The sequence below is a fragment of the Lissotriton helveticus genome, chromosome 8 (assembly GCF_964261635.1).
Source record: "Lissotriton helveticus chromosome 8, aLisHel1.1, whole genome shotgun sequence".
Lineage (NCBI taxonomy): Eukaryota > Metazoa > Chordata > Amphibia > Caudata > Salamandridae > Lissotriton > Lissotriton helveticus.
This window is the reverse complement of record NC_136069.1, coordinates 1,719,732,437-1,719,756,677: the sequence shown is the minus strand read 5'-3', so window position 1 is coordinate 1,719,756,677 and position 24,241 is coordinate 1,719,732,437. Positions and strand designations below refer to the sequence as shown.

The 24,241-nt window shown below is 47.6% G+C and overlaps 1 protein-coding gene across 1 annotated transcript in view; it reads right to left on the bottom strand.

The window, feature by feature from the left end:
• LOC144774147 (NACHT, LRR and PYD domains-containing protein 12-like) overlaps nucleotides 1–21,734 on the bottom strand; it is an 816,909-nt gene extending 795,175 nt beyond the window's left edge. Inside the window, exons 1-2 of the mRNA XM_078659166.1 lie at nucleotides 21,239–21,734; nucleotides 7,768–8,081 (exon numbers count right to left, since the gene is read on the bottom strand). Of these exons, the coding sequence (XP_078515292.1) occupies nucleotides 7,768–8,059 (292 nt within the window). The 5' untranslated portion in view covers nucleotides 8,060–8,081; nucleotides 21,239–21,734. The remainder of the gene's footprint in view (nucleotides 1–7,767; nucleotides 8,082–21,238) is intronic.
• Nucleotides 21,735–24,241: the final 2,507 nt, after the last annotated feature.

The window sequence follows — 24,241 nt, the reverse complement described above, 5'->3', positions numbered from 1 at the left end:
ATTGCGATGTCGGTATCCGGATTGGACCCAACAAGCCTTGGCAAATGCAATCCACGCAGGAAGGGACGATGGGCTTCAGTTCAGACCAGCAAGGTCTGGGGAGCTTCTCCTTTGCAGGGAAGCTGAAGCAAGCCTGGAGCAACCAGGAAAGCGGTGTAGTTTCAAAAGGAAGTCTTCGGAGGGCTGACTAGCCAATGGGCTAGCAACCAGGAAGAGGCATCGAGCTGAAATGCAAGGGCAGGCCCCGCGCGGCACTCGTGGAGTGTGGAGTGTGGAGGGCTGAGCTTCTGTGCAAATGGCGCTCAGGTCTGGGGCTTCGCAATCCCCAATGCACAACTGCGAGGGTGCCTCGGTAGTTGCACTGTTAGCAAAGTGCAGGTAGTCCAGGGTGTCCGGTCCCACGTCTCTCGTGTCCGCCACGGGTCTCAGCTTTGCTGTGGATCAGAGTCGGAGAAGTCTGGAAGTCCAGATCCTGAGTCAATGAGTCTTCCGGTTCCGGCAGGAGCATCGACAAAGCAAACCAGCAAGTTACTGGTGGTGCCTGTTTGCACAGGGTGGTCACTCCTTGACCACAAGGGAGATGTCTTCAGTCTTTGAGTCGGTATAGAACGTCGAAGATCCAAGAATTTCATTTCAGAGTTTCAGTCCAGGATAATCTAATGTCTCTAGACACAGCTCCTATCTGATTTTACGGGCTGGATTACCAACTAGGTCCCACCTATGGGTGGACCCTGAGAAGGAGGTGGTTACACCCCTTTCCCTTTGTCCAGTTTCGCACCAGAGCGGGGCTGGAGTGCCCCAGCAACTGGTTTGAACCGGGCTATGCATGGAGCACCTTGTGTGCCCCAGGCAGTGTCTGGAAAAGCATCTTTCCATTCAACCCACCCTGCCCCAATACACTACAGGCTGTCTGGGGAGGTGCTAGCACCTCCCTCGACAGGAAACCTATTGTCCAGGCTTCCCCTGCCGGAGTTTCCTCCAGCTGCAGGAGGTCAGACTCGTGTATGTGGCAGAAGCATCCATTTTGTGATGCTGAGGCTCTGTTCAACTTTAAACGGGTAAAGCAGTAACTACATGTCTTCTCCCTCTAGAAGGGTGGAACGCTACCCCCGCCGCCAGGATTGGCGGGGGGGGTAGTATTCCAAAGTGTTTTACACCTTACACGACATGTTTTGATAAAGCCAAACCAAAGTTAGCATTAACCGCAAGGATTATAATGCACTTAAGAGTATATGGTATGGCTATATCATAGAACAGCTATAAGGACATGGTTTCGATAGCTTCAGAGGGGCTCAGCTCATGCTAGGGCACCCTCTCACATAAAACCAAGCACTCTGCCTCCAGGATTGTCGAGGCCTACCATAGGAGTGACTGACTTATAGGTGTCTGTGTGTCTATATATAGGGTTAGATATAGGTATACTATATCTAAGCAAGGGGTGATTACACCATCTTACCCAAGCTGAGTGATCAGCCTGTGGTGTCAGTTTGGATGGCCAGCCAGGGGTGGCATAATACATGCTTCGGCCCCTGGTAGGCATTGGATGCACCTATGTCCTGGGTACCTATGGTACACTATACAGGGGCTCACAGAGGTGACCCAATACCAAATCAGGTATGTACCTAAAGTACATGGTATCCATTTAGAGAGAGAACAGCTGGGCTGTGGGTCTGATTAGCAGGCCCACAGCCACACTACAGTCGAAAAACCAGAGAATCACAGCAAAAAGTGGGGGTGACCACAGGAAGCAGACCCTACTCTCCTACATCTAGTACAATTATCTCCTGGATGCAGCAGACAGAAAGCTGGATCCCCCTTACATGTCCTGGGAGACGTGCTTGCCAGATGAAGAGCTGCAAACCTTATGGCAAGTATCTTTGTATATATTATACCCTTTAAATAAAATTAAATCTGCTGCACTAAGAAAGAACCACCTTTTACACTTCATAGAATATATTGGTCTCCACTTAAGAAATCCAAAATGAGGGGAGGAGGAGATGCCAGATGTACAAGATGTCGTACCCACAAGGCGGACAATACCCATATGTTTATCCCCTGCCGAGTGTTGAAGGAATACTGGGACAATGTGGGTGAGACCTTGTCAGAAGTACTGGGTAAAAAAAGAGGTAAGCATGGTTTTTTGGCAAAGCACAGCTCTTAGAGGGGGAGGCGGACTGTATGGGGGAACAGCGTAAACTTTTGTTTTATTTAACTCTTAGCAAGACGAGAAATATGTAAAATAAAATAGAGTCAGGCTGGCCCTCCATATTGGAGGGAATGGTGGAATTCCGTCAGATATTTTAAAGAGTTGGATCAAATGGTTAATTCCCACAATAATAGGAATGAACTTGGCCTATTTTGGAAATTACTAGATTCAGAGTAACTGGTATTGCTGGTAAGGTCTGTCCAATGAATACACCTCTTGGTCAGCCTACGATGTGTAATGTGGGCCTGGTCCCATAGTACATCAGCTGAGGTCAGACCTCAAGATATAAGCAATTGGGCTGCTAGTACCGAGAGGATGCTTATACAATATTATGGAGGTTATATGAGGACAAACCAAGAAAAAAAAATACTCAGCCACGGGGCAACCTACTACAACCTGCAGGTGGACATAGTTATGAGTTTAGATTCACCAATGTAGAAAGCCGCAGTGATGGCTTCTACTGTTGCCAAAGGATCAATTCTCTGCTCTCCCATCCTAACCCCCATCCCCTGCCTTAACCAGGTCCAGTGTTCGATCCGGTCATGACTGCTGCTCTAATATCTGAGCGGGGTTATACGATCAAACAACTACCTTGAAAATCACGAGTGTCTAAAGCACGAAGGCTAAACAACGTTCAAAGGCAAACCGCTAATGTATTGAACCACGACTTCCTGAACCACGAAAAATATCTAATTTAGATATAACCCAAATCTACCACTATGTTCAAAACAGAACATACCGTGAGCAACCTGCTTTCTGCGCATGTCAGTTGAAAACAGGAGGAAATGTCACAACATTCACAACTGAACATCACACAGAAGAAAAGAGAAGAATCCAGCCGCCTACACGGCTCCTAAGGCTTGAGGTAAGCAGTTCAGATGCATGTTTGTGCTATTTTTAAAATGTACTCACCACTGATTTTACAAAGTACCGGGCAGACCTCAACATTTTAAAAACAAAGTGGAGATCTCCTGCTTAAAAAACGCTCACCTTAGACAATTCACATAGCTTCAAGTGCCAAGTAGCTCTTTGTTTAACTAACACAGACTCCGGGGCTCATCCATATTGTAAAGCACATGGATGCGTCATATTGTGTCTCTCGTCCATGGTAACACGCTTCCTCACACGGCATTAATTACTTTTACTAAGCAAAACTTGTGACTCGCGCCCCTATGTAACACGCTTCCTCACACAGGATCAATTAATTATATTAAACAAAACGTATGCCTCGCGTCCCTATGTAACACACTTCCTCAAACGGCGACAATCTATACTAATAAAGAGAGAGCCCAAACCTTTGAGGCGGGTAATCTCAGGAACCACAGCACCGATCACAACACCCAATACAGCGTTGGAAAGGGCAGTTGCAGCAGAAGGACATAGGCTATGCAGACGCCCACCATATACATTTAAAAGGTAAAAGAACAGTGCCAGCAAAGTAGTCCCTTGTGGGCGAGTCTGTGTTGTGCTGTGGGCGTGTGCTGGGGATGTGACAAACGCTGGGGGGGGTGTGGTACGTTCCGCCCTTCATATCGTGTGCTACTCCCACCCTGCTCCCTTTAAATACACCTGCACCCCATAATCATAACCCACCCATACTCCTTAAAATACCCCAACACCCTTAAACACTAACCCATCTTAACCCTATAAATATAGCCTGTACCCCAAAACCCAAACCTATCCCTAATCCCTAAAAATATCCCTGTACCTCAAAACCCAAACCTAGCCCTGAACCCTAAAAATACTCCTGTACCCCAAAACCCAAACCTAGCCCTGAACCCTAAAAATACCACTGTACCCCAAAACCACCCCTGAACCCTAAAATACCCCTGTACCCCCAAACCTAGCCCTGAACCCTTAAAATACCACTGTACCCCAAAACCCAAACCTAGCCCTGATCCCTAAAAATTACCCTGTACCCCAAAACGCAAACCTACCCCTGAACCCTAAAATACCCCTGTACCCCAAAACCCAAACCTAGCCCTGAACCCTAAAAATACCCCTGTACCCCAAAACCCAAACCTAGCCCTGAACCCTAAAAATACCCCTGTACCCCAAAACCCATACCTATCTCTAAACCCTAAAACTACCCCTGTACCCTATAACCCAAAACTATATCTGAACCCTTAAAATACCCAAACACCTCAAAACATATACCTCAGTACCCCAAAACATATACCCCTATACCCATACTTACCTTATCCAAACATTTAAAAAAAAACATGCTTTTACCATTCATGCATTTACAAAGAATTTCGTTGTAAATGTATGCGTGGTAAAAGCATATAAAATGTAATGCCATGCGTTATAATGGCATTGCGGAGTCATGGTACTTTCGTAATGAAAGTATGCGGAGTGATGGTATGCGGAAAGAAAGTTGCGGAATAATGGGTGTTTACCCTCCCCCGGTAAGTACATTGGTGGCACGGCGGCCCACATCTCCAGCAACATACTCATATTTTTTCACCACCCATTTGAAAAATGCACAGGTCTCTCTCATTGATGGCCAGCACCGACATACACTTTTAGACACACCTCCCGCCACAAGTTCTAGAATTGTGAACCTTAGAGCTGGGGAGCTACGTTCGAATCTCGGCATCAGCTCAACCTCCTGTGATTCCAGGCAAATCGCTTTGTCTCCCCGTGCCTACCACAAATGAATATGTTCTTCTGTAACGTAAATTGTGCTCATGCCATGTTGTCGAGTTCGAGCTATATAATATTGAAAGGAAAAATAAAGTAGTGAAACTCGAGTTCACACACTACTGAACGCGCACTCTTAAGTGCATCAGCAGTGCACTGCGAATCGGAGCGTTTCACAGGCCTGTCACAGATAAGAAATGCTATCAAATCGAAATCCTCCAAAACAATATACTACTGGCCGGCAGCAATTCATACCCGGACAACGTCGGGGCGGGCTGCTAGTTAATTATATTAAACAAAACGTGTGCCTCGCGTCTCTATGTAACATGCTTCCTCACCCGGCGACAATTATTTTATATTAAACAAAACTTGTGCCTCGCGTCCCTATGTAACATGCTTCCTCACACGGCGACAATTATATTAAACAAAACTTGTGCCTAGCGTCCCTATGTAACACGCTTCCTCACATGGTGACAATCAATTATATTAAACAAAACTTGTGCCTCGCGTCCCTATGTAACATGCTTCCTCACACGGCGCCAGTTAATTATATTAAACAAAACTCGTGCCTCTCGTCCCTATGTAACATGCTTCCTCACACGTCGTCAATTAATTTTATTAAACAAAACTTGTGCCTTGCATCCATCGTGACACGCTTCCTCACACAGGAACAATTAATTATATTAAACAAAACCTGTGCCTCGCGTCCCTATGTAACACGCTTCCTCACACGGCGCCAGTTAATTATATTAAACAAAACTCGTGCCTCTCGTCCCTATGTAACACGCTTCCTCACACGTCGTCAATTAATTTTATTAAACACAACTTGTGCCTCGCGTCCCTATGTAACACGCTTCCTCACACACCATCAATTAATTTTATTAAACAATACTTGTGCCTTGCGTCCATGGTGACACTCTTCCTCACACAGCAACAATTAATTATATTAAACAAAACTTGTGCCTCGCGTCCCTATGTAACACGCTTCCTCACGCGGTGACAATTGATTATATTAAACAATACTAATCAAAACTAGTCAAAAAAATAATTATATGTTAATTAAACTTACCTTTGAAAACCGTAGTTCGTTGTAAATGAAGTTGTGGTTAAGGAGGTCGAAGTTAATTTATTATATTTAGTTACTTATTTATTTTTATTAATAAAGTTTTATATAGTGTGAACAAGATCTCAAGGGATATCTGTGCGCTTTACAATGAGATGGAAGGAAGGACATAAATACACAATAGTCATAGTAGGGGTAAACAATATAAAAAAACAGGATAATCGCAGAATCCAGGACAATTGCACCATGGAGGGTAATACAATAGAACAGGTATGAAAGGTCCAAGTCGTTGTTTAGGATTCGTTGTTCAGGCTACTCGTTGTCAAAAATGTGTTCTTAAGGTTGTTTCCCACCTGGGCGGGCGCTCTAGCAATCTGTTCCATGCAAGTATCGGGCTTTGAGATGCAGAGAGCCGGGTAAATGGAGTTTTATACCATGAACAACCTCCAAAGGATTATGGCCAGGTTGATCCACCACAGGGGCTGATGCAGCAAGACCTATAACACTGCATGCCTTTAGACATACGTGTCCGGGGTCCCAAGATACATGTCGCCTGAGGGCTTCTGCCCCATCGAAACCTTCACAAAGAGACGTCCATCAGTTTCCACCCCTCATTTCACCCTACTCACCGGTGCACTGTATGTAACATAACATGTGTATTTGTAAAGCGCATGTTTACCCTTCGGTATCTTGGCACTGAATACCAGATGTTTTTTGTTACCCAACTCAATGGTACTCATTTTATCGGCCTCAGATGGATAAGAGGCTGAGTGAACCAGCCGGGATTTTGAACCTGTGACCATGAGGTTGAATACAGGCCCCTGCAGTGGACGCATTAGTCCACTGAGCCACCAGACACCTTCTCCAATTAGTAACAACCTTGCAGTACAGTCTGCATACGTTATTCCTGTCATGATAAGTTATAGTCCTTCCTCTGTAGATTCCCACTCTCTGGTTAATTGGGATTAAGAAAGGTGTGTCCTTCTACCTCAGTCTGTTGACAGACATCCATACAGACAGATGGATTCTATTTCTGATACTCTGTTCACTTCACGTTAACGACTGGACCTCATCCTGAGGAAGCTTCAGGTGAAGAGCCATACAGGGGCGAAACACGTGTGGGCTGAAGGTAGCCCAGAAGGATGAACATGCGGAAGGTGCATCTACTAACAGCAGAAACAACAGCTTAAATGTTTGTAGGCCCTTCCGAGGCCTTTGCTGTTATCCTTCAATGAGGAGGGATAAACTAACAAAACTATTAACCCTGATATGAAAGAAATGCTTTATATTTTACTGAATACTGTACTGTTTCAGGTAAGCAGTGGTGTGTATTTTTTGACTGTCCAGTCATTGGCCGAATAGTACATAATCTCTGCTATAATGACATCCTTTGCTACTAACCGGCTCAATGGCTAATTAACAGCAAAATGTCACCCTAGTGACCAACAAAACAACCCCCCTTCTTCACTCTCCATATATCTTCTCCTCCCATTGAAATGTTGTGCTCTTGTGAGGTGACCCATAACCTTTTCAAAAGGGTCATCACTCTATAGGTGAGGAGTTACAAACAGAGGGTACACAAATAGATGAAACAATAAAACAGTGCATAATATATCACAACCACAATCATGACAGGTGAGCAGTCCTTTTCGGGTCTTTTTCTGCAGCTCTAATTTGCATATAGGACAAATAAAAGAACTGCTGCTAAGAACTGCAGTGAGTCCACAGACCCAAAGTCCCCCTGAGCACAGAGTTTTACAAACCCTGCAACTCAAATTCACATTTTATTAGTCAAAGTTGAACAAGAATGCATCGCTCAGCTCCAAGCTCCACAGTACAACATCCGGGTACTCACATCTCTGTGCTGCAGGTTCAAGTTCTTCCACAAGGTCCTTTCTGGGAATTCTCTCTAGTACATGTTGTGTTATCTCGAGGGCCCTTCGGTCACCGTAATGTTCGATCATAGTGTTCGCGGTATCCAAGTGATCCGCATTTTCGAGTCGTGATCTTGGGATCTTTACCTGTCCAGGTTCAACCGCGCAGTCTCGTAGCCGAACTTTGAATTCCTTGAACTCTTGTTCAGTCAGTTCTAGTAAACAACGATGGATCACATCCCTGGCGGTCTTTGGGCTGCTTCCATGAGCCATTATACAGCATGAGCATCAGTGCCTGCAAGAAAAATGCATCATTCAGGTGAATTCAGCTGAGATCTGTCACACAGTCATAGTTATGGTGGTCCGATTGGATTCATGACAGTACGAGCCCCTGTACTGATTTGTAGGATTCTGGTCGGTGGCCATGGTACTCCCCGGGACATGTGTAATAAGAGGTATTCACTCCGTCACCCCTCTTCATGCATGAATCATATGTCTACAGGCGTAACCAGGCTCAATTCCAAACTAATTGGACTGGTCAGTAACCGCACAGAGCATGCAGGCCGGACCTGTCTCCACCCTTACAGTGGTTCAGGATACAGGGATACCCAGTGTTGGAAGGCCTATCCCAGCCCTGCCAGTAATCCTCGGTAGCTTCTTCCCCCAGTCTGCTGTGGTTCTCCTGAGGGACCTGGTTATACACATATCTGTTTTCTGGATTCCTGCACCCTTCCCGACATTTGCTCTCTACCCTCTGAGGCTTTCTGAAGTATCTTTATTGATACACCTATGACTGAGGGTCCATATACCCTATATCTGGCTCCTTGCTTACAGTTAGCAGATGCCTGGCCCGTACATAAGACAGATACACCTCCGACTGAGGGTCCATATACCCTGTATCTGGCTACATGCTTACAGTTAGCAGATGATTGTCCCGTACATAAGACAGATACACCGCCGACTGAGGGTCCATATACCCAGTATCTGGCTACATGCTTACAGTTAGCAGATGCCTGCCCCGTACACAAGACAGATACACCTCCGACTGAGGGTCCATATACCCTGTATCTGGCTCCATGCTTACAGTTAGCAGATGCCTGCCTCCGTACATAAGACAGATACACCTCCGACTGAGGGTCCATATACCCTATATCTGGCTCCTTGCTTACAGTTAGCAGATGCTTGCCCCATACATAAGACAGATACACCTCCGACTGGGTGTCCATATACCCTATATCTGGCTCCTTGCTTACAGTTAGCAGATGCTTGTCCCGTACATAAGACAGATACACCTTCGATTGAGTGTCCATATACCCTATATCTGGCTCCTTGCTCACGGTTACCAGATGCCTGTCTGCGTACATAAGACAGATACACCTCTGACTGAGGGTCCATATACCCTGTATCTGGCTCCTTCCTTCCAGTTAGCAGATGCTTGCCACGTACATAAGACAGACACATCGATGGGTGAGGGTCTCTGCAGCACCTTTGCCCCTGGTGTCTCCCTTTTTAACTTTAGTCCTGATGATGACCTGCTATAAGTTATTGTGCCAAAGGGTCGAAACATCGACAACAATAGATGTGTACTGATTTTTAACCATGATTGAGGTTTTGACACTCTCAGCGTGAGTGTCACGTACCACACCATATTATCCCAATCAGACACATGTTTGTATGTCTGCATCGAGCACTAGCGCACTCGCTTTATCACTAGAGTCACTTTCACTGCGCATTAATATTTTGGAGCACCTTGTTCTTTTTGATTAATGTAAACAGTGTGTCATTATTCTGTTACCAACAATAAATGCATTGACCCCTTAAAGTAACAAAACATAGTAAAAGCTTTCCTTGACAACACTATTTATTTAAAAAAGTTTTATATAGCGCTGGCAAGACCCAGAGGTATCAGAGCGCTTTACATGAGTAAGATAATATAAACATGGCATACAAGTAGATAAAAGATAATGAAACAACAAGCTAAGTATACAAAGCATAATAGATAAATAGGTGCAAGAGAAAAATACTTCAAGTCATTAGGTGGGAAATGGACATATAACTAGACAAATATAACATGGTGATTGGGGTCAAGTGCAGGTCACTGGTTAGGACCCCCAATAATAATTGGGCCAACATGGTAAACAAGTAGATAAGGAATAATGAAGACAGCATGCGGGATATACAAATCCGATAGGTAAATGGACAGGTTTTACTGGCCAAATATAACATGGAGATTGGAGATCAGGGGCAGGTCACAGGTTTGTATCCCCAGTAATGATTGAGGAGGTGGATGTTGAGGTCTTTTTTGAAGCTGGAATGGGAGGCGTTACAGTGCAGGTTTTTTGGAAGGGCATTCCAGATGATAGGGGCATTACCAGAGAAGGAGCGAGATTGTGTGGCTTTCTTTTTATGCAGAGGTGGAATTAGGAGGAGAGTGTTGGTGCTTCTCAGAGATCGAGTGGTACCCGCAATGAGGAGTTTCTTTGAGAGGTACTGCGGAGTGTTTTGGTGGAGGGCTTTATGAGTAATGCAGGCAGTTTTGTAGGCAGATGTGCCTTCAATAGGAAGCCATTTTAGAGATTTGAGAGCCGGGGATATATGATCGAAACGTTTGCAGTTTGTGATGAGCCTGGCTGCAAGGTTGAGCACAGCTTTGATTGGAGCAAGGTGGAACTTGGGGATTCCGTTGAGGATGGTGTTACCATAATCAATACGTGAGAGAACAAGTGACTGAAATACAAGTTTAAAGTCACCGGTTTGATTTTGAGGTGACGGAGATTGCAGAGGGCTCCTTTAGCAGTGTTTTTGATGTGGACGTTGAGGGTTAGGGTGTTGTCAATAGAAATACCAAGAGATTTGATGGAGTTGGACAAGGTGAGTGAGCAGTTGAGTGCGTTAAGGTCAGAGATCTAGGCTTGAACGGGGAGGGGGTTATTTTTAGGGGAGAAGAGAATGATTTTGGTTTTATTAGGATTAAGTTTGAGATGATTGGAATTAAACCAGGTTTGGATCTTGGTGAGGGTGTTGTTCAGGTGTGAATGTCAGCGTGATTTTTGATCTTGTAATAGATTTGGGTGTCGTCGGCGTAGGGGTGGTAGTTGATGCCTGCTTGTTTGAGAATGAGGGTGAGGGGTTCCATGAAGAGCTTAAAGAGGGAGGGAGAGAGAATAGAACCTTGGGGAACTCCAAGGGAGACAGGAGTTGGGTTAGAAAGACAGTTTTGAATTTTGATTTGCTGAGTGTTGTAGGTAGGAGACAAACCATTTATAGGCAGTACCATTAAGGCCGAAACAGGTCCTAAGCATGTTAAGGATGGCTGAATCGTTGATTATATTGAATGCTGCAGAGAGATCAAGGAGGATAAGAAGGCAAGTCTCGCCATTATCGAGTGAGTGGTGGATGTCATCGATAACATTGAGCATTGCCGTTTCGGTGCTGCAGCTTTTCCTGAAGCCTGATTGAAAGGGTTGAGTAGGTTGAAGTTTTCGATGTGTTTGTCTAGTTGTAGGAGGACACATTTTCCAAGGACTTTTGAGAGAAGGGGGAGGTTAGTGATGTGCCGTAGATTATTTAGGTCATTGCGGTTCTTTATTAAGTGAGAGATTTGTCCGAGTTGAAGGGAAGTGGGGACACATCCAGTGGAGAGAGAGTTGTTGATGATTATGGTCCAGTATGGGGTAATGATGTGCTTAAGGGCAGGGATATGCTTAGAGGGTAAGGGGTCTTTGTGCGGGAGGACGGTTTAAGATTACCAATTATTTGAAGGACTTTTAGCTCTGTCATGGGGAATAGAAATAAAAGCATCTCTCACCTATCAGCTGAGCTCCAAACAGCAGCACGCGGGCAGTGACAGCGCGAGGGAGTCAGGACACCACACATCTGCACAGACAAGGCGAGGGAGCCGGGACACCTCACATCTGCACAGACAGTGCGAGGGCGGCAGGACACCCCACATCTGCACAGACAGGACAAGGGAGTCAGGACACCTCACACATCAGCACAGAGAGGGCAAGGGAGTCAGGACACCTCACACATCTGCACAGCCAGGGCAAGGGAGTCAGGACACCACACATCTGCACAGACAAGGCGAGGGAGCCGGGACACCTCACATCTGCACAGACAGTGCGAGGGCGGCAGGACACCCCACATCTGCACAGACAGGACAAGGGAGTCAGGACACCTCACACATCAGCACAGAGAGGGCAAGGGAGTCAGGACACCTCACACATCTGCACAGACAGGACAAGGGAGTCAGGACACCTCACACATCAGCACAGATAGGGCGAGGGAGCTGGGACACCTCACACATCTGCACAAACAGAGCGAGGGAGTCAGGACACCTCACATCTGCACAGACAGCGCGAGGGAGTCAGGATACCTCACACATCTGCACAGAGAGGACGAGGGAATCAGGACACCTCACACATCTGCACAGACAGGACAAGGGAGTCAGGACACCTCACACATCTGCACAGTAAGGACAAGGGAGTAAGAACACCTCACACATCTGCACAGATAGGGCGAGGGAGCTGGGACACCTCACACATCTGCACAAACAGAGCGAGGGAGTCAGGACACCCCACATCTGCACAGACAGCGCGAGGGAGTCAGGATACCTAACACATCTGGACAGAGGACGAGGGAGTCAGGACACCTCACACATCTGCACAGACAGAGCAAGGGAGTCAGGACACCTCACACATCTGCACAGATAGGGCGAGGGAGCCGATACACCTCACATCTGCACAGACAGGGCGAGGGAGTCATGACAGCTCACACATCTGCACAGACAGCGCGAGGGAGTCAGGACACCTCACACAACTGCACAGACAGGGCGAGGGAGTCAGGACACCTCACACATCTGTACAGACAGGGCAAGGGAGTCAGGACACCTCACACATCTGCACAGACAGCACGAGGGAGTTTAACATATCATGCATGTCGTGACCAGACAGCTGGGCACTAGGACCCACGGGTCGCAGACTCTGGGGACAGACACCGGACACCACATCCGGTCAAGAGGGCATGGGGCAGAGCGCTGGGAGCGGGGCAGAGGAAGGACGCATACTTGTGAGGCTGTAATGAGATAAACAATAAAAGATACCCGATAGAAGATATCGAGATCATTGGGGGACCCTGTGAGATACTACAACTGGCGACGAAGGTTTTTGCAGAAGCCGCGCGTGTCGGATCGCCCACATTGAGATCAGACCAGGAGCCCACCCTGGATTGCGTCCATCAAACTGAAAGTGAAGCTGTCTGGGAGCAGTGAAGAGGAGCAGCGATGCGGGAGCCCACCCCGACCGCTGTAATAACAAGATCACCTATGCCCGGTAAGCGCTGTATGAAAGAGCACGAAAGAAACGAAATTGGCGCGACCTCTCGCGAGAATCTCAGCGGCCATTTTGAGGTCAGGCGAAGGAGCCAATAGGAAGACAGAAAATCCGGCAGCCATTTTGAAGTCAGGCAAAGGCGAAAAAGCTTGTAAAAGGGCCAGAAAGAGCCCAAAAGAAAGGAAAAAGGTGGCAAAGGAAGCAAAATACAAAATAAAGAATAAAGAAAGAACTCTGGAGAACAAAAAAAAGGGGACAAAGTGCCAGAAAGAGCCCCAAAAGAAAAAGTGCCACAAAGAGCATAACGAGAAAGTACCTAAGAAAAAGACATAAATACAAATATGGCAGAACCAAGAACAAGCGCCCAATATCGCAGACCACTACCATTCAATTTATCAGAACCACAAGTAGGAATAAGATGGGAACGATGGATCGCAAGGTTTGAAAGATACATGGAGGCCACCGACGTAGTAGAAGCCAAGAAACAGGGCCTGTTTTTAAACTTAGTGGGTGATGACGTGGATGAACTAATAGTAACATTACCAGCAAGTGAGACATCAAGCTACAAAAAGCTCATCAAGTGCCTGACAGAGAAATTTGACCCTCAAAGAAACATCGATTTAGAAAGATACACCTTCACCATAGCTTTCCAACACACAGATGAGTCGCTTGATGACTTTGCAACGCGACTAAGGAAGTTAGTGACGCACTGCGAGTTCGACAAGTATGAACACGAACGATGATCCATGGATCATCGAAGGGTGTTGTGACACCGATTTCCGCACACGAATACTGAAGGAACCAACATCGCTAGAAAACATCCTGTCGCTAGCAAGAGCAGAAGCAAGAGCGAAACTACAATCAAAGCAAATGGAAAGGCGAATTGAACACCGCATGACAGACAACAGCCTTGCCGGCAACTGGAAGAAAGGACAAAACGTACATACAACAAGGAAACAACAAGAGTCACAGTGTTACCGATGCGGTTTAAAATTTCCACATAAAGGCGCATGCCCGGCGTTTGGTCAAACTTGCCGAAAATGTAACAGGAGCAACCACTTCACCAGTGTGTGCCAAGGAATACAGTTTAGGAATGAAAGAGGAAAACCAGGAAGGCCGCGGATGGCGACAAGCAGGCATGTCAGGCACATCGAAACAGCAAACAGGAGTTCATCAGTAGAGTCAGGAGACGAGGAAGAGAAGAGAAAGTGCAACGACTATACCTCATGTCCACAGATGAAGGCACAATGGAGGAAAACATTCGCCTGGTGGATAAGAAGGCAATTAAAAAGACAGAATCTGTGACAATAGATGTCGGACCACACAAGGCACGGTTCGTGCTTGACAGCGGCGCCACATGCAACATCATGTGTGCGTCAGAATATGAAACGATGGAAATAAAACCGGCGCTACAACCATCAAGAGTTGAAGTGTTCACTTGGGGTTCAAGGAAACCAGTAACGAACCTAGGGAAGATCACAGAAAACATAACATACAAGAACCAAACGCTAAGAGAAGAAATTCACGCGCTGAGAGGAGACATTCCAGCACCATGCCTACTGAGTAATGTCACAGCACAAGTGATGGGCCTGATCGAGATGACATACAACATGTCAGAAAAGGGAAGCATCTTAAAAGAATATCCAAAGCTACTGAAAGGACTAGGAAAGCTAAAAGGGCGACAAATTACGCTACATATCGACAAAGAAACCAGTAGCTCAGCATCACCGGCGAGTACCAATACACCTGCAACCTCAGGTGGAAGAAGAAATAGAAGCACTACTGAAACAGGACATCATAGAGCCGGCAGAAGGGCCAACGCCCTGGGTAAACAATTTATCAAATTTGCCTGTATAGACCCTGGGGGATATATGCCAATCATACATTTGGGGAAATGCCCACAGACTGCGATTAAACCTAGGAAGTAACACCCTGAGCACATGTTGATATGGGACAATTGGGACCAGAACATGGGATGATCTAGCAACTAGATATAGCCCACTAGCCCATATATTAGAACTGGAGGAACAAACCGTTATCAATATACAGATATGTTAAATGACTAATGTTTGTTTTGCATTGAACGAAATATGTGAGAAGCAAAACTCTGTATAGATCTCCTTGACAGCGAATTATGGACAGCTATTGAACCTAAAAAAATATGTGAATGAGATGCAAATTACTGATAGTATGTCCTATCAATGCTCAGGTATCCCATGTATAGGATGAATTGAACATGGCTTCCTTATTTGATACTGATGGCAATATGTTTGTCCACAGGACTTGATCAAATTGGTAACCAACCAGTACCTTTTTCTAAGAGAGACCCATCAAACAGTCTTGAAAAAGATGGCACATTACTGTTAAAAGCCATCGAAACGCGTCGACACCCATATCAGCACAATCACGGGACTAAGCTTATCCTGCAGACAAGATTAATCAAATAGGCCCAGGATATAGCTCTAAATTGGTCTGGTTAGATGTGCAATCTTATGACAAAAAGTACTGTCTGTGTTTGTCTCTCCTCTTTTCCTCTCCTTTCAAATTCATTTTATTTGCTGCACATGACGATAATTTTTATGTTTATATTATTGTGTATTAATTGTATACTTATGCATTTTAGTTGAATATGGTGGTGAGAGCACTGTATATGTTTTTATGAAATTATAATCTGTTGAAGTATAACATTTAATGTGTTTTTAACACAAATAAAAAGTGAAAAACTTCCCCTGTTTTTAACAACAACAAAAAAAATGTGTTCTTATATTTGATGTGAAAACCTTTGCTAATACATGGGCTAAGGGTTTAGTTCTGTCCGCCAAGGGATTTCTCTGATTTTTTACTGTTTACGAGTATCCTATTCCCCTGGTGTGTGAAGGGGTCCCTCTCAATTACCTAACATGTCGCCAATAGTGGCCGTACCAAAGAAAAATACATCAAAGATTAGGATCGTGTTGACATGAGGATACCAAACATGGCAATTGAAAGAAAAAAGACACCCTGGACCGCACCTTGATGACATGATCAGCTGCCTGACAGGAACGAGACGATTCTCGAAACTAGATTTATGCAAGGGATACCACCAGCTAGAGCTGGATCCACAATCGAGATACATAACAACATTCTCGACACACCTCGGTCTGTTCCGCTACAAACGTCTAAGCTTTGGGATATCGTCAGCAGCAGAAATATTTTAGGAAACCATCAGACAAGTGATAAGGCCAGTAAAAAACAGTCTAAACTACAGCGACGACATCCTAGTATTTGGCAAGACAGATGAAGAGCACGACAAGGCATTGCGGGAAGTATGCTCCCAACTAGAACAGGCTGGCCTCACACCAAATGAAGACAAGTGTGAACTTCGGCGAGATGAAGTTGTGTTCTTTGGACATATTTTTTCAAAAAAGGGAATGAGGCCAGATCGCAGCAAGGTACACACATTGGAAAAAGCAAAGCCACCAAGCGATGTAGCTGAAGTCTGGCCGTTCCTTGGTCTTGCCAGTTACTGTGCAAGATATATCAAAGACTTTGCGACAGTAAGTTCACCACTGCGGGAACTGACGAAACAAGGACAGGTTTTTGCATGGACAAAAGAGTGCGGCAAAGCCTTTGAAGAAATAAGAGAAGCAGTGACTGCTGTGGATCATCTAGCATATTTTGACCCACTGCTGTGTACAGAACTAACAGTAGACGCAAGCCCAGTAGGATTGGGGGCAATATTGGCGCAACACAGACCAGGAAAGGACTCGCCAAGATGTGTAGTAGCCTATGGGAGCAAGAGCCTGTCAGACATCGAGAGAGCTTACTCTCAACCGGAGAAAGAAAGCCTGGCAGTTGTGTGGGCCTGCGAACATTATCACATGTTCATATATGGGAAACCTTTCACGATAGTAACAGATCACCAAGCTCTAATAACAATCTATGGAAACCCAAACGCCAAGATACCACCAAGATTAGAGAGGTGGATGTCCTTGCCGCGATTCCTTTACGCTCTTCAGAATTCCTTCGACACTATCCCCCAATCCTATTTCCGAGAGATCGAGAGTCTTCAAAGGCAATTGATTTGGGATGGGCGTCCGCGTATTGCACTTGCGAAACTCACCATCCCTTGGTATGACGGGGGCATGGCGCTCCCCGATATCAAACGTTATTATTGGGCTTCCCAGCTGTCGGCCATTAACCACGCTATGTTTTCACCGGGTCGTAATCCCGCATTTGAGTTGGATAAGCTCCAGCTTCCGGGGGGTGACTTTAATAGAGTGCTTTACTCTCGCTCGGCCGGGCGCCATCTTGTGGGCCCGACTAAGACTGCAGTGACTGTATGGCGTGCCGCGACTGTGAGTTTGGGTTGGGAGGACCGACTGACGCTGGCGACGCCGCTTTATGCTTCGGAACGTCTGGGCAGTCTCTGGTCCTCCAAGGGTTTCGACCGCTGGGATATGATTGGGATTTTTAAGGTGGGTGATGTGTATGCTAGCGGTGGTGTGAAAGCGTTCCAATCCCTCCAAGTGGAATATGGTTTGAATGGTCGGGAATTCTTTCGTTATCTGCAGGTCCGGCATGCCCTCACCTCGGTGTTGACTCCTGACGAGACCCCGCCTGAGTCCTCCCCCCTTGAGGATCGTGTCCTTGACGGACATCTTCCTGATTGCACCATTTCCCTGATTTATAAAAAATTGATCAATAATCGGGCGGACTTACTGGTCCGGCTTCGGGAAGCTTGGGTGGGCGATGGCTTGGAACTGGATGATGAGGATTGGCAGTCGGCACTCTCTTCTCCTAAAGAGGTGGCCATTCCTGCCCGTCTCCGCTTGGTCCAACTTAAGATCCTTCATCGGGTGTATGTTTCGGGTCCGCGTCTGGTGATGATGGGATTTTCCTCGGATGGGTTGTGTAAGCGTGGTTGTGGGTTGAGTGCTACTTTTTTGCATATTCTTTGGGAATGCCCGGTTGTGGCGGCTTACTGGTCTGATGTGCTTGGGGTGATGACTGCTGTGACTGGTGTGCCTCTGCGGCCGGAACCCCGTCGATGTCTCCTGAATGTATGGGAACCCACTGACTACTCTGTGGCCCAGACCAGATGGGCCACCCTGGGTTACATGGTTGCGAAAAGGGATGTGGCGCAACTCTGGGGTGCCTCTAGGCCACCGGAGGTTTCGAAATGGGAAGATAACATGGACTGGGCCATGTTTCGTGAGAAGACGGTTTATGTGGCCAGGGGCAGGCCCAGGGCATGGACGAAAATTTGGGGTCAATGGAATGAGTACCGTGGCGACATTTGTACCCCCCCCCCTGTGGGCACGGCCGAGGTTGATCTGTCTCCCTAGGTGAGCGTTCCCGAAACCTTCCTTATAAGGGTTTCTTAGTATTTCCAATTCTCCCCTCCCCCCCCCCCGACTTTCCTGGAGCCCTAGGGCTCGGATTCCATTCTCCTGCTACTGTACTTTCCCTCCACCCTCTGGGATGACCTTCCTTACGATGTACTTGCCTTGGTTGTGTGTTGTTCTTTTCTATAAAATAAAATTCGAAATGCTCTGTGTTTAGTTGGAGTAAGGCTGTGTGCTCGATTCGTGCCTGTCAACGGGTATATGTCTTTTGCTGCCTTGTGCCTTTATTAGCGGCCAGCCCGTGCGGTTGTAGGCCCATCCTTGTACCTTTTTCTGCTTACTCAAATAAAGGTTTTGGAAAAAAAAAAAAAAAAAAAAAAAAAGATTAGAGAGGTGGGGAATAAGGGTAATGGACTATAACTTCAAAATAATACACAAGCCTGGCAAAGAACACAACCCAGCTGACTACATGTCCAGACATCCATTGCCACACAAAGCAGAAGCCACGACAATGGCAGAGGAGTACCTAAACTTCATCTTGAAGAACAACACACCAGCCTCAATAACAATGTCGGAGCTGGAACAAGAGACAAAACGAGACCTCACCATGCAAGCCATCAAGAAGGTAACCAGACTACAATAGGTGGAGGCACATAAACAACAACAGTATTCTGGAGGAAGGGGTGGCAAAGGATGAACTGCTAGCATTTAAGAAAATAAATGAGGAACTGTCAGAGACCGAGAATGGCATCCTGATGAGAGGCACAAGGATAGTGATGCCCCGCACGCTGAGAAAGCAAACAATTGAACTGGCGCACGAGTCACGTAGAGGAATAGTGGCAACCAAGAAAATGCTGAGAGAAAAAGTGTGGTTCCCGGGGCTAGACAGCATGGTTGAAGCGATTGTCACGCACTGCCACATCTGCCAGGTGATGGACTACCACCAAAACCGGAGCCTCTTCAAATGTCAGAACTACCAAAGGCAGTGTGGACCGAATTGGCGGCAGATTTCTATGGACCACTAGAGACAGGAAACTACCTACTAATGATTATTGATGAATTCTTCCGGTTCCCAATAGTGAGACAGGTAGCATCAACATCAGCAAATGCAACGCTACCATTAATGGATGACGTGTTCGCCGCATGGGGCTCTCCGCAAACACTGAAGACTGACAATGGCCCACTATTTTCAGGAGAGGAATTACGAAAATGTATGGAATACCTTGGAATCCGACACCGGAAGATAACGCCCCTGTGGCCACAAGCAAACGGAATGGCAGAACGATTTATGGGGATCATCAAGAAGGCCGTTCAAAGTGCAAAATTGACACAAATATCAATAGGACAGGCACTGTGCCAAATACTGAGGGACTACCGGAACAGCCCTCACAGTTCCACAGGCCGCTGCCCGGCTGAATTAGTTCTAGGACGCTCGAGTAAGACCAGGCTACCACAAATGGAAGCACCGATAGAAGCAGACAGAAGCGACATAGCCATCAAAGATGGAGAAGCGAAGGCAAAAATGAAGGTCTACGCGTATCAAAGGAGGCATGCTGCCAAACCAAAAATGAAGGAAGGTGACAGAGTGGTAGTGCGGCAACGGCAACAGAGGAAATCAGATAGCACATTCTCGAAAGACCCGCTGACCGTGACGGAAGTAAGAGGACCGATGATAACCGCGGCGACAGCACGAGGAGTTTAACATATCATGCATGTCGTGACCAGACAGCTGGGCACTAGGACCCACGGGTCGCAGACTCTGGGGACAGACACCGGACACCACATCCGGTCAAGAGGGCAAGGGGCAGAGCGCTGGGAGCGGGGCAGAGGAAGGACGCATACTTGTGAGGCTGTAACGAGATAAACAATAAAAGATACCTGATAGAAGATACCGAGTGTCCCGTGATCATTGGGGGACCCTCTGAGATACTACAATGCACGTACCCCACAACGCAACATAACACTGTGAGCGGAGAGTCCACTGTTTTTAGGCGGATCTGATCACCGATACATAGTCTGAAGGGGAGCCGCGGCGTTTGTAAAACTCCAATGTGGGAGGAGAGAAGGAGACTGAGAGTGGGGGGGAGTAGGGGGGGCTTCCTGGAGTGTATTCCAAAAGGGAAGAGATAAGTAAAGTGCGTGTAACTACAGACACGTCACTTCAAGTCTGGAAGTGAAATAAAGCTTGTTTAGTTAGGGAATGAATAAAGACGGCTCCAGAGATGTTGCTGTTGAAGACAATAAAACAGTCTTGGAATGAAAATCCTAAATCTAAGCGGTGTTTTAGGAGGCGGAGGCCGGAGGCACCTGCCTGTCATAGGACGCGCCCCTCGGTCACTGCTGGCTCTTTAGCTGCGCCCACAGTATTTTATAAACATCCGATTATACATTTAAGAATCCAAAATAAAACACAGACGCTGAAATATGCAAATAAAAGCGGCACCGAACCTTCTTTCCAATGGTGTTTTGTAAAGTGTTGTTCCTTAAATCACCGGCCCCCGGCAGAGGAAGTGTCTGCGGTGACGGGGAGGGGCCGAGTCTGGAGGGGAGAGAGGCCGGGGGGCGAGGGGGCTTGAAACGCCGGCCTCTCCCCTCCCACGCTTCTTTAACTCTTACAGATGCCGCGACCCCCCTCAGACTCTCCCCGGAGACTGAGGTCCGGTCTGGGGGGGTCACGGCAGCTGTCAAACTTAATGAAACGCGGGGGGGGGGGGGGGTCCGGAGTCAGGAAACTCCGCGCACTTTTGTTTAAGTTTAACAAAGGCCGCGATTGTAAAATGAAAGGTGTCACTCACCGGCGGTCAAGGGACGGACGAGGGGTGTCCGTCAAAGAATCCTTCGATGACAGCGCCCACACAGCCCCGCAGAGCCGCCTCAAGGCGCCTTGAGAGAGCGGGAGCTGCAGCCACAGCCGCGCCCACATCTGGAAGAGGCGGGGGAGGGGAGGGGACGAGAGGGGAGGGAGAGGCATTTCCTGCGCCGCCAAAGGGCGTCCTATATACTACAAGTGTAAGAGGGGGGGGGGTAGGATGTCATTCAAAGCAAGGGGCCCCCTCTCTCACTCCATCGGGCCCCATGCACCGCCTTTGAACCCGGAGCAGAGGAGGAAGATGCCGCCACGTTTCCTCTGCTGTGGGGGTGAAAAGCGCAGCTTTAATTGCAGGGGTGCTGGGCCACCCCCTGGGTACAATCACTCTTCCTGAAGCCAAGCCAGTGCCAAAGCTTCCCAATCCCAGCGCAGTCCGTTTAGGGGTGCCACCTGCCCTTCGAGGAATGCCCACACACTTTCTGGCCACGTATCAACATCCCGGCAGCTTCGAAAGTGGAAGCGCTCACAGCCGCTGAAGTAAAGAAAGCACGTCCTCGTGACTCGAGCAGGACAAACTGAACAAGCACTGGCAGAGCCAATCGGTCTCGCCTCTGGGACCTTTGCAAATAGCTCCTTTAATCAGTTGTAAAGATTGCCGTGGCTGATTTCGCACTTGGATAACAGCAGAACGAGGGAACAGCCTGGGATGTGCAGCGAATGCAGCTGAAGTAAGTCCAACGCAACAACCATCTGGCGTGGAGCTGCACTCCAGGGGTGTCTGGTGGCAAGGACACCCCAAGGTGCAAGACGGTCCATCACTTGTCCTAGTGGCTCATGGTTGACACTTAACACCCTCCAAGAAACAGCTGCCAGGGACAGGGGGACGTGTCGTGCTGAAACAAACTACAGAGTAAGGACCAAGAACATTAAAAGGCAGGACGCCTGGGCATAGGACAGTCAGCAGGCTTGTGCAGTCCTGAGAGCGCGCTCGGACTCATGAGTGCACAGGTGCCATGGGCAGCCCTGCTCTGCAGCTGCGCTGGTCTTATGCGTGTTGGTTAACTGTCTAGATCAGATGGCCTTGGCTAAATCAACTTCCAATTAAGAGATCTTGTGACACTAGAATCCATTTCACTCCTACGAAAGCTCCAACAGTTCATGGCCGTCCTGACTTGCTCAGAAGCGGCCGCTCCTCACGCTGCTCCCTGCTCACTAATTGGTATCGTAGCGCTTACTGCCAGACTGCTCATTGCCATTGATTTCAATTGCGCACTGCTTACTGCAATTAATTGTGCCTGATCATATCGATATCGTAGCGCTTTCTGCTTGACTGCTCCTCAATTATTATTCATCTCTGCATTGCTCGCTTTGCCTGCTTTATTTATTTGTGCCCGATTGTGCCGCTGCCACTACCCATTTAATAGCGAATAATAAGGTTGTGCCCCAATCTCATCCTCTTTCGCTTTTGATTCTGCTGCCATTTTGTTGTTTGTTGTTGTGCCTCCCAGCCCGGCTCTCCACCCCGCTCCCGCCTCCCAGCTGCTCCTCACTCACCCGCCCCCCCCCCCACTATCCACTCATGTCAGAGCAACATACGCGCAGCGGGCGCGCCGCATGCGCGCTGAAGGTGCACCAAAGGTAAGCCCATCTACGCCCGTCCGCACCTGGACCGCGCCCAACGCCAAACCCCCTGGCCCCCGCATAATCCACCCCACCCGCATAACGTACGACGCCACCACCCTCTCAGCACTAAACCCCGGCCGTCTCCCACACTGCTACCAAGCCGCCCCAGGACACACCCACGGACCCTTCACCTGCCACTCCTGCAAGTTCGACAGCATCAGGATCCACACCAAATCCACAAACTACAAACAGAACCCCGTAACTAACCACCTGCAATGTATCCTGCTCAATACCCGCTCGGTTCACAAACACGCTACTGAACTTTGGAACCTACTAGACACCACATCGCCGGACGTTGCCTTTCTTACAGAAACCTGGATGAACGCCTCATCAGCGCCCGACATCGCCATAGCCATCCCAAACGACTACAAGATCCTACGAAAGGATCGCCTCAACCAAACAGGTGGAGGCATCGCCATCGTCCATAAGAACACCATCCGCATCACGACCAGCTCTGACGACACCCTCGCAACTGCCGAACACCTTCACTTCCAGATTCACATCAACCCCAAGACCACACTCAGAGGCACCCTCATCTACAGACCACCTGGCCCCCGCACACAATTCAGCGAAGACATCACTGACTTCATCAGCCCACCCACCCTCCCCTCCGAGGACTACATTCTACTGGGAGACCTCAACTTCCACCTGGAAAAGAACAACGACAGCAACACCACCACCCTTCTGGATAACCTCGCCAATCTCGGACTCAAACAACTTGTAGACACCCCCACCCACTATGCCGGACACACGCTCGACCCAATCTTCACCTCCAGCAAGCACATCTCCTTCAATCACACCACAGCTCTCCATTGGTCGGACCACAGCTGCGTTCACTTCAACTTCAAAAAGACTACGACCCACAACTACCCACAACCAATTCCACGGAGAAACAGGAACAAAATTACCTCCGACCAACTCTTCACATCGCTTCACCAAAACCCTCCTGCAAAATCATCGGACCCAAACCAAGCAGCCACCAACCTTCACACAATGGATCACTCACAGAGCAGACGAATTAGCACCCTTGAAAAACCATCAAATCAAGCAAGGTAGCAAAAAAGCCCCCTGGTTCAATGACGACCTTAAGAAATCCAAAAAGATCTGTCGCACCCTCGAGAAAGCATGGCGAAAAAACCCAACCTCTGACAACTTGACCACCTTCAAGAACGCCACCCGCAAACACCACCAACTGATCAGAACCACCAAGAAATCAGCATTCAAGGATCGACTCGACAACAACGCCCACAACAGCAAGGAACTATTCAACATCGTCAAAGAGTTTACCAACCCCACTGCCGGCACC